The sequence below is a fragment of the Lagenorhynchus albirostris genome, chromosome 8, assembly GCF_949774975.1.
Source record: "Lagenorhynchus albirostris chromosome 8, mLagAlb1.1, whole genome shotgun sequence".
NCBI lineage: Eukaryota > Metazoa > Chordata > Mammalia > Artiodactyla > Delphinidae > Lagenorhynchus > Lagenorhynchus albirostris.
In genome coordinates, this window is record NC_083102.1 from 75,425,740 (window position 1) to 75,437,652 (window position 11,913).

Here is an 11,913-nt window from a genome sequence, read left to right on the forward strand (position 1 = left end):
AAATCTGAGCCAGTATGGTTGGTATCATAAGATATTTGATTTTAAGGTTTGCTTCATTTCAGAATAAAAGCTTAAAATAAAAAAATGCATGAAATATTAATTTTTGCATGTGTGTTTTCATAATGCATGGCTTTATTTTTGTTGTATTTGCTTGTTTGTACTAGTTGGTGCAGTAACTGTAATAAGTCCACTGGAATTGATTAGAACCAAGATGCAATCTAAGAAGTTTTCTTACGAGGAACTGCATCAATTTGTCAGCAAGAAAGTGTCTGAAGATGGTTGGATTTCCCTCTGGAAGGGCTGGGCTCCTACCGTTCTTAGAGATGTACCATTCTCAGGTAGGGTTTTTCTGCAGGTTTGCCTTACATATCACTTTTAAATCAAGTAAATTTTAAACCCTTTAAGGCTAAAGGTAAGTTATCTTCTTTAGTGACCACACACTCCTAGTTCAGTGTTGGGCTCTCAGATCTTGGTAAGTATTTATTGAATGAACAGTTTCTAATTCAAGCCTGGCTTTCTTTTCTCTTTGTGTTTATGTTTAATTTCTTTTTAAACATTAATTGGTGTGTATTCATAGTTAGATAATGCAAAGTACCTTTAAAATTAAGTCATAATTAGTAAGATAAGTAAAGTACTACAAATCAAGATATTATAAAATACATTTAAGGGACTTCCCTGGTGGTGCAGTGGTTAGGAATCCGCCTGCCAATGCAGGGGAAACGGGTTTGATCCCTGGTCCGGGAGGATCCCACATGCCGCGGAGCAACTGAGCCCGTGTGCCACAACTACCGAGCCTGCGCTCTAGAGCCTGCAAGACAACTACTGAGCCCATGTGCCACAACTACTGAAGCCTGCGCGCCGCAACAAGAGAAGCCACTGCAATGAGAAGCCTGCACACTACAACAAAGAGTAGCCCCCGCTTGCCACAACCAGAGAAAAGCATGTGTGCAGCAACGAAGACCCAATGTGGCAATAAATACATACATACATACATACGTTTAAGACCACCTGTGAATTATATTGACTCCTACTTTTTTCAGTTATTAAAGATAAAAATCTCCCCCACTGAGTGTCCTGTAGGGACTGTTAATAAATCAGATTTGAGATAGTTCTAATCATTGAATTATACAAAGGGATAAAAATCATGATAAGAAGTGCAAAAATAACAAATAACTTGTAGAATGTGCATACTTCAGTAGTGTTGGGTTGGCCAAAAAGTTCTTTTGGGTCTTTGGTAACATGGGAAAATCCCGTGGCCAACCCAGTATTTCTCTCGTGAATCTCAGAGGTTTCCATTTAAAACCTGGAAGATTGCAGCAGTATTTACAATAGCCAGGACATGGAAGCAACCTATGTGTCCATTGACATATGAGTGGATAAAGAAGATGTGGCACATACATAGAATACAATGGAATATTATTCAGGCATAAAAAGGAGTGAAATTGAGTTATTTGTAGTGAGGTGGATGGACCTAGAGTCTGTCATACAGAGTAAAGTAAGTCAGAAAGAGAAAAACAAATACTGTGTGCTAACACACATACATGGAATCTAAAACAAAAATGGTTCTGAAGAACCTAGGGGCAGGACAGGAATAAAGATGCAGAAGTAGAGAGTGGACTTGAGGACACGGGGAGGGGGAAGGGTGAGCTGGGAAGAAGTGAGAGAGTGGCATGGACACATATACACTACCAGATGTAAAATAGATAGCTAGTGGGAAGCAGCTGCATGGCACAGGGAGATCAGCTCGGTGCTTTGTGACCACCTAGAGAGGTGGGATAGGGAGGGTGGGAGAGAGACGCAAGAGGGAGGGGTTATGGGGATGTATGTATACATATAGCTGATTCACCTTGTTATACAGCAGAAACTAACACACCATTGTAAAGCAATTATACTCCAATAAATATCTTAAAAAAAAATATATAAAACCTGGAAGAAATAATTATTGAGAACCCTTGTATTAACATTCCTTTCTTTTTCCCTTTGACTTACTCCTTTTCTTGGGCTGTCATTCACATCTCTGCATCTTTCCCTTTCCATTAGTATTTTTCTTCAACGTTTTGTGTTCAGTTATGCTTTTTAGAAACATCATAAATTCCTAGACCAATACTTTTTCATTTTTTAAATTATATTTGATACATTAAAAGTAATGAAGATATAAATTATGCAGTGCACTAATAAAATGGACACCTGTGAAGTCATCACTTCAATATATGAATTAGAATATTGAATTTTTAAAATCATGAAACCACATACGTCCACCTCCACTGTTACATCCTCAGTGGTAACCACTCACACTGAATTTTTATCGTTTATTTGATTTCTAAAAAGTAGTTTTACCATGTATGTATTACTGCTAAATAATGTTAGTGACTTTTGCCTATTTTTGAGGTTTATAACTTATTTTACTCAAAAATGTAAGATTCATTCTTGGTTTTCATGTGTAACTGTTTTGTTTTCACTCGTGTTTATGTCTGAGAAAACAGTGCTGTGAACATTTTTTTTTTTAACGTGTATGGGTGTAAGAATCTCTTCAGTTTTAGATTTGCTGGTTCATGTAAATATACACATTTTAAATTTTATGTGGTAATATCGAACCCTTTTCTAAAGTGATTGTGCAGATCACAACCACCAGCTTCCTGCTGCTTCATTTCAAACCCTCACCAGCACTTTTATTGCCAAAAGTTCTTAATTTTTGTTTACCTAGTAATATAAAATGGTATCTCACTTTAACTTATATTTCCCTGCTCATTAATGAGGCTGGACATGTTTCACTGGCCATTTATTTATCCATAATTGATTAGGGATTACGGCTGAAGTAAGTGTTCATTTCCTCTTCGTATGGATAGTTATCTGGGCATCATTTATTGAATAACCGCACCTGCTGCCGGGATTTGTTGTGTCACCTGTCGTATCAAAGTTTCATATATGCATGGATGTGTTTCACTGGCCAATTTGTTTAACCCTGTGCTAACAGTACGGTACTTCTAAATTAAAGTGCGTAATAAAAAAATCTTCATGATACCTTTTTTGGTTTTTGCCGTAGGAATGTCCTTTTTCTTTATAACTCTTAAAGTCTTTTAGTAGAGATTTGAAATTTTCTTTATAAAGGTTACATATATAACCTCTTCTTCTAACATTCATTTATAGGTACCACTCACCCACAACCTTCAGTGCCTATTTTAAAGACCTATTTAAACAAAGCTGTCTGAATCTTTGTGGCTGTTGCAGTGTTACCGTCAGTTCTTGTCTGTTAGCTTATATTCAGCTACTTGGAAACTCTTACAGATTCTAATTTGCCTATCTTTTACGTTTTCTATGTAGACAATAATATGTAAATTGTAACTACTTTATTTCTTCATTTTTTAATAGTTACAGCTTTTTTTCTATGAATACTGTGCTTCCTGTGCTGCCTAGTACAATTTTGAATAGCAGCGATAGTGTTGCATCCCTATCATTTTCCTCATTCTAAAGGGAATAGTTCTGTTGTTTCACCATTAATAATTTTTGCTACAAGTTCTTGACGCATATCCTTTATCAAGTTGGAGAATTTCCCTTTTATTCCTAGGTTTCTAAGACATTTATTTGCTTTAAATGAAAGTGTATTGAATTTTATAAAATGCTTTTCCATCATTTTTAGATGATCATACAATTCTGTTAATGTGGTATATGGCATCTAAAGTGCTTATTATGTCTACTGCCTTTGCATTCATCAGATAACTCAATTTAGTCATAGCATGTGATCATTTATGAGATAGTCTGGCTTCAGTTGCTGATTATTTTTTATTTTTTAGGATTTTTACATCAATGTTCATGAATGAGATGGAACTGTACTTTTCCTTTCCTCTCCTGTCCCTGTCAGGTTTTGAAATTAAAGTCCTACTTTTTACTGATGCATAGTTTTTTTGTTTATAAGAAGACGACTAGAATATAATTGAAAAAATTTTTTTTTTAAATCTCACCTAGTATGTATCTAAGCAGAAAGCAAGGTGTGTCAAGACTAGAATTCTCTTTCCTTTAACATACAGTATTCCTTAACTATTTAAAGTCCACATTTAATTTCTAAATATGTGTTCATCTCATTCTCTGTTTTACAGCAATGTACTGGTATAACTATGAAGTTTTAAAGAAGTGGTTGTGTGCAAAATCTGGTTTATGTGAACCGACGTTTATGATCAACTTTACTTCAGGGGCATTATCTGGTTCTGTAAGTTTATTCTTTTGTTGTTAATATTCCACAATAGTGATAATTGTCTTACTAAAATAGAACAAAATATTATGTAGCATTTCATGTCTATTGAGATAGTACTTTGGGGCTGCAGTGCTTTAAAATTTTTATAAGTATTTACTACCCTATTTTGAAGATAAATTACTAGCCATTAAATATTTTAAAATGCAAATACATTATATTTTTCTGAATCTTCTGGATCTGTTAGATGACAGTTGTGATAATGGTAAGAGTTTAAATAGTACTTTATTCTTTACAAGGTATTTGGCAGTTTGGTCATTAAATGCCAGTAGATCTGGTTAGTTAATATTTTATAGAGTGTCATCTCATATGTATAATCGGATTGAATAGAAGGAATTTCATCCTTTGCTGCTAATTCCTGTTTCTTTGGGAACATTTTGGCTGAGTACCTCTTAAAAGAATTTTAATAAAAGTTATAGTCAGAAGGGAGAAATCTCAAATGACCATTTTTGGGTAGTAGAGAGTTCACCTTTTGCCACCCCTCCACATAATGAAAAGCTGTGTAGTGGACTGCCTTTATGCACATTCTCATCACCATGCTCTTGCTCACAAAGAGCTTTCTTATACCCACATACTTAGAAAATGAATTTGTGATGACACAGAGTGATGTGCTGACATATTGGAACCAAATGAAAACAAGAGTGAAGGAGCATAGTGAGGTCATGGAGACCTGCAGAAAAATACTGGAGTAACTGTGTCAGAAAACCTAGGCTAAGGAAGCCCCTGAGATTGTGCTCAAAATTTAGACGTGAATATTCCCGGGTCTGAGATCTTATCAAATTAAGCCTAGTGGGGTATAAAACTATTGAGGTAAAAGAGCAATTCTTTTTAGCAATTTAAGTAGTTAGAATACCAGCAAAATCTTTTCATTATCTTTCTTATTTGTGAGGTGATTAAAAGTAACTTTATTTTATTTATATATTAATCCAGCACGAATGAAGAAAAACAAGTACTATTTATATTTAGAGATTCATAACAGTTGGAATTATAGAACCAATTCTGTACTTAATGCTTTATATCTTAAAAAAAAAGGCTATATATCCTATAGCCATTGAATAATGGCTATAGGCTGTTGTCCCAGCTTTCCAGTAATACGAAGGAACGTTCTCTATTCTACTACTTCTGCCTAACATAGAAAATTTATTTTAAAAAATTTTAATGATTTAGAAAATATTGCTGCCTTTTGACTGTTATCAAATAACAGCAGAAAAAGCACATCAGTGGGACAATGTCCAGGCTTTCTGTCAGAAAACAAAATAGCCTAAACTATATCATTTTACCAAGTGTCAGGCTTATACCACATTGTTGCTACCTTTGATACTCCCATCGGCCCTCCCTATCCAGAGGTTCTGCATCTGCAGAGTCAACCTATTCGATTCCTGATTGTTGAATCCACGGATGCAGAACCGCAGATATGGAGGGCCGCCTCTACTGCACCATTTTATATAAGGGATTTGAGCATCTGCAGATTTGCGTATCTGTAACCAATACCCCCAGATACTAAGGGACAACTGTATGTGTTAGATTGTGGAGATGGAGACACAATAATTGATTTTATCTTGCCTGAGATCTTTGAAACTGATTTCAAGAACTTAAATCTTTTAACATTGACAGGTGAAATAAATATAATGATTTTAAAGGGTATTTTATGAGCATATTGGCCAAATGTGAGTTGGGAAGCAAAAAATAGAGACCAGGTTTTACTTTGTATGATTGTTGTATCAAATATTATGAGACATTCTTCAGGGAATTTATTATTTCAAAAAACCTTCATTGCTTAATTAGGGCATTATGAAAATAATTGTTAAATTGATTCATTTTGAGGTAAGTTTTAAAAAATGTGACTTGTGAGCTACATTTGATAAATATGTTGAAACCTATAAAGAAAAGGTATATGGAACTAAAAGTACATTTTCTTTATTTAAATTTAATTTTAAATTATATTTATTTTAAAAACATTTGTTGGAAAACTTTAAATGCTTACTAGATACTTGAGAAGTTCCACTTTAAAATATTATACCTTCATATGTAGAAAAGGAATAATGGAACACACAGGAGCATCAGAAAATGTGAATACTGGTTTCAGAGTCAAAGAGGTCTGGTTGGAATTCTGACTCTGCCACTGATAGTTGTGTGACCTCAGGAGAATAGGGGAACTTTTCTGAGACTGTTTACTTACTCCTGAATTTTGGGAGGAATATGTAAGACATATATCTGTTTTCTTTAATAGAGCTTCTTTTAAAATACCTCTGGTTTCATTTTATGTTTCAGTTTAGCTGTGATTTTTATTACTATCCTTATTAAGTAATGTGCTAATTAGAATATTAAAATACTTTAGGAAAAATAGATTTAAATCAGTTTTACTTTTTGTTAGTTTGCAGCTGTTGTAACTTTGCCATTTGATGTGGTAAAAACACAAAAGCAGACACAACTTTGGATGTATGACAGTCGGAAAAGTAAGTGTAATGAATTTACAACATTTTTAAGATGCCATGAAAAATTTTTTCTTTCCAGATACTAAGTTAGGAATATCTAAAATAGGGAAAACAAGACTTTTTTTTTCCTTTGTTACCTTACTCTTTATCTAACTCAAACTAATACACGGTCAGAATGGAATACCCAGAAAAAAATACTCTAAACCTAAACAAAAAATTTAAGAAATCTTAAAGACTATGTATTTTGCCTGCCATGAGTTAAGTCTCATACCTGCTATGTAGAAGATTAAATTATGTAAGTAGTCTTTCAAATAAATGTAGGCAAACCAGGATGAAGGATAGGCAATTACTGGGAAACCTTTTTTCTTAGTGCATCTTGTTTCATTCGTATGCATACACATTTTGTTGTTGTTGTTGATTTTTTAGCTTCCCTTCTTTTGATGTGTTTTCTCTGCCTATTATCCCATCTACTTCTTTATAACCTCTAATTTCTTCTAGAACAAAAGCGTACTGTTAGTTGCTTCTACTAGATCCAGTCTGTCGTTATTATAGAAAGTATAGCAAGCCCACTGGAAATGGGGCTTCGATTGTTTCTGAAACATACAATTGTTAGGATTTGATAAATTTGAATGGTCAGTAGATGAGTGTTTATTTTATTGTTGTCTATGCTTGAAATATTTAATAATCACGGTGTTTCCTTACACTGTAAGAAGTTGCTTATCACCTGTAGGATTAGCTCTTTGATGTTGGATCTTTAGGCAGGAGATACTTTCGAGGTTCTGTTAGAGCTCTGCAGTGGCTTACCTCCAGTTGATAACTCTTTCTGTTCTTTCTCTTTTACATTAATTTCACCCTGCTATTAAAATAGAGACCAGTCTGGGACTTGAGTTCTATAAGATTAGAAATACCCAGCTACTTTGCCTCCTTTCTTTTACCAGTTGTTTCCAGAATTTAAATGAAATAATTTAAACATGAAGTATAAGTTACCAACTTGTAAAGTTTTTGTCATTGACTTTTTTTAGAAAGTTAAATTCCAGTCATAAATATTTTGTTCTTGGTTTTAAAATGTGTATGTAATTACTATATTTATACTTACACTATTTATATTGATAGTTTAGCTTCTTAAGTAAATCAACAAGACCTCATTTATCTTCATAGGCAGAGAATCTGATATTTTATATGAAAGAAATTTTGAGATAATGAGCCCCTCTTCATTAAGTGGCAAATTCTAAAAAGCTGTTTTTGAAAGCTATCTTTCTCTAATTTTTCCTTTTCCTAGGCATACTTAATAATACACACTTTAGTCTTTCTTCATGACAGAGTTGTCATCATTGTACACATTGATTACTGTAGAGTTTCATAATGCAGCTCTCAGAAGCTAGTGAGGATCACTTAGGAGTGTTTGCCCAACATTCAGTGGTCTGAGACCACGACTTTGAAATCTTCAGCTTCACAGTTTTCACATGGTAGTATGCCTACTTCTCGGCCGACTTTTTTCACCTGTTGCATCTAGTAGTCTGTGGGCTAAGCCAGATGTTTGTAATCGTTGTGTAAAATGAAGGTAAGCAAACTTTATGTATGAACAGCTTGTTCATGAGGTTTATGTTTGAACTTCAGTAACATCTGTTTTTGTTGTTTTCAAAAGATACATAAATTAGTTTTTACTGTGTTGCAGATATTTGAGTAATTGCAAATAAGTGAGATGTTACTGTTAGTTACAGGAAAAATCTTCCCTTTGGAGGAGACAGTGCTGCTTTAATTTATTTCAAGACTGGTTCATCTAGTATTCAGAAAGGTTTTAATAAAGCAGGACCTCACTAGAGAGGAATGAACTGTTTTCCTCAAAACCTCTTTTTGGGGAAAAAAATTTTTTTTTAATGTATGCAATAAAAATTCATGAAAAATGGTTATCAGGGCTTTACTTTGGCTTTGGGAACCCCATGAAGATTTCTGTACATCTTTAAAAGTTTTCATTATGAAAGATTGTTAAGATGTGGAAAAAAGTACAAAGGATATACATACCACCAAGCTTAAGAAACAGACATCATCCATTCAGAAGAAGTCTTCTGTATATTCCTCTTTGACTGCATCTTGTCCTGTGTACCTTAAAACTTATTGCCTTCATGATTTTTTCTTTTTAATGAATCCAACTATTAAAAATAAGATTTAAAATAGCTCTTTAGGTAGACAGATCTGTTCTTACTATAGTGAAACGATATACCACAAAGGCCATAAACACTCTTTTATGTGTATTATCTGTATTAGAAATTAAGTGGTAATTTATTATAGCATCATTTCTTTATTTTAACAGTTTCTATGCCTTTGCAAATGTCAACGTGGGCTATAATGAAGAACATTGTTGCTAAGAATGGATTTTCCGGATTATTTACAGGTAAAAATATTTCCTTTATCAAACCATTGACTAAAATGATTACTTTTACCTTTAAATCTATCACCTTCCTAAATTACCTTTCAGTAGGAAATAACTGAAAATATTTCACATTTACTATTTCCTCCTAAATATCTTTGCTATAAAAGTTTAAAAATGTTAAATAACAGTAGATTTACTATTGATATTTCTAGGGAGGTGAGGAGTGAGCAGTTCGGCTTCTTCTTTGACAACAGTTTATGGGACAGTATTTCATATATCAACTTCACTTACTTTGATAACTATCATCAGAACGAAACCAAATAAGTTACATTTAAAAAAATAAGGTAAAATTTGTTGTGAATTTTTTCTGTTCTCTTTCAGGCCTAATTCCTCGTTTAATTAAAATTGCTCCTGCTTGTGCTGTTATGATCAGTACATATGAATTTGCAAAGTCTTTTTTCCAGAAACAAAATGCTCGAAGACAGCAATACTAGAGATGCTATTTCAACCTGAAATAACAACCATGGCCAAATAATAAAATGGAGACTCTTAGACAAGAGCTTTTTTTCACCATTATCTTACAGTGGTTTTATATCTTTCTTATCTATAATTTAAATGAATAAAATTTCTACTTTGCATTTAAATCATAATCCTAATTTTTAAATAAATTTTTTGTCCTAATTTTTGAGATTTTGAAAAAATCCAGAAATCATAACCATTGAGCATTCTTGTAAAGAAACGAAGAATTATCCTACACTGAAAGCAATAATCTCAGAGTTTGATACAAATCTTGGTTTAAGTTAATCCTATTGGGAGTGTGTCAGAGACAACAGAACATTTTGAATTGTGTGCTGAATGATGTAGAGAGTCTAAAAGAAAAATTCGCAAATCTTTTATACAATTTAAATCACGGACATAGATATTTAAGTATTTCAGCAAAGTAGATAATGGAAGGCAGTCTTCAGATAACATTATTCACATATACCACATATTACCTATTATTTTTTTAAATTCACATGCATTTGGTATTTTGTTTTTTTTACCTTGTTACTGTTCTAAGGCCTCATGAATATTAGGATTTTTCTGATCACAGGTGTATGGTTATTTTATCTTCATGAACCAAAAATATACTAATTTGTATGATATGCTGCTGTTTTTGATGACTAAAGACCCTGTATTATCTACTGTCTCTGCAAGAGAGAGGGAGCTTTTACTGCCTGTATCAGATGTTCACTTCAGTCAAACTTGGGTGTACAGTGGAAAACCACATTATATTCAGACCAGTAAAAATGCTCTGTCAGCACAGGTTTCAGCTGTCCTGTAATGTAAATATTACCATTTGTGGAGTTCTCTAGGTCATTTCTATTGGCTTGTTCTAGCAAAATTGAGACTATTACCACAGTATCAGTCACAGAGTATTTCCAAAATGTCCCTTGATTTTACACATCTCACATTAGTATGCTAGACCAAGAACTAAACAGGCAGCAGTTTCCTTGAAGAAAGAGCTTTTGGTCACTGGATGCTAATGCCTAAATAATTTAATGAATGTAAGAACGAAATAAAAAGGATATGATTTCAAGACAGGAAACAATATTCTTTTTTAATATTTTTGTTTTTCTCAGGATCTGTATCCTGGGAGAAAAAGCACTTTATTGCAGTCTCTGTGAATTTTATGAAAATGTGAAGCATTTTTTTCCCTAAAATAGAGTAATATATTTAAGTGCCAAATCTCTAGTGTTGGTAGAGGAATTAATGTTATTTTCTAATATAGCAGAAAACTGTTTATGTTTCACCAGAAATAAACTCTGTAGGGTTTGTATTTAACCTTTTGTGTTTATTTTATCCTGTGTTACCTTAAGTTTGCAACATATATATCCATAAAAATATATTTATAACTTTGACTTATATTTTCATTAAAATATTTTGTGCTTTCTTAAAATATCACTGTGCTTCTAGCTAAATATTTTCATATAAAATCATTATGTTAATGCTATACTACACACATATACATAAAAAACACACACACATGAAAGTTTATCTTGAACACTGATGTTTAACAGTATTAAATTTAAATTTACCTTGGTTCTGCTAGGCTTCTTTTTGATAAGTGGTAGAAAAAGGCAGAAAAATTTAGGTTTTGAAATGCTCTCAAAAAGCGGTCACATATTTCAACTTAATGTCACTTATAAACAACGGAAGGGAAATTTTCATCCTCCCCCCACCCCACTACTGACTGCAGTTGTGAAAAATTCTTACTTTATGACTAGAATAACTTAAATAAATCTAATTCCCTACAGTTTTTCTAACATACATTACATGCAATGTATCTGAATGAAATGAAGGCTGAACTGAAGCTTTCTCTATACTTAAGTGGTCCAGAAGCATTAACAGTACCAACTGAAAAGCATTTGGTTACAAATTGTGTCCTTGGTAATGTTTCTGAAAGGAAACAGTTTCATTCTGTTAATGTTAATTTCTAACCTACACATTTAAATCTTTTAAGAAAAATGTCTTATGCAAGTATTACATGTTTGCTACCTTTCATATAATACACGTTTGACTTTTTAAAAAAGTAATATAGAATTAAAGTAAAATTTTCTTTTATTTCTAGGAAGACTATTCACTATGCTTATTTAGCCACATTTGACTACTTTAAATCCTAACCTCTTTTTTTCTGGGGCACAAATTACAGGGATGTGGGAAAGTTTAGTGTATCACTTTAAAATTTTTTTCCAAAATGAACTTTTAAAAATAAATTACTGCTGTTATATTTTAATCTATCATTCAGCACTTACTGAGACCTTTTATGTGGTAGGCAGTATAAAAAGCACTGGAGATAAGATGACATTTCAGATACCCTC

The 11,913-nt window shown here is 32.9% G+C and overlaps 1 protein-coding gene across 4 annotated transcripts in view; it reads left to right on the plus strand.

Moving 5' to 3' along the window:
• SLC25A40 (solute carrier family 25 member 40) overlaps positions 1 to 11,913 on the plus strand; it is a 64,653-nt gene that overhangs the window by 44,608 nt on the left and 8,132 nt on the right. For 3 of the 4 annotated variants that reach the window (XM_060157174.1, XM_060157176.1, XM_060157177.1), the window contains 5 exons: positions 165 to 338; positions 4,095 to 4,204; positions 6,621 to 6,702; positions 8,993 to 9,073; positions 9,434 to 10,631. In XM_060157174.1, coding sequence (XP_060013157.1) covers positions 165 to 338; positions 4,095 to 4,204; positions 6,621 to 6,702; positions 8,993 to 9,073; positions 9,434 to 9,546 — 560 coding nt within the window. In that variant the 3' untranslated portion in view covers positions 9,547 to 10,631. Of the gene's footprint in view, positions 1 to 164; positions 339 to 4,094; positions 4,205 to 6,620; positions 6,703 to 8,992; positions 9,074 to 9,433; positions 10,632 to 11,913 lie in introns of those variants that run through there. The other variant, XM_060157178.1, reaches the window with a different exon arrangement.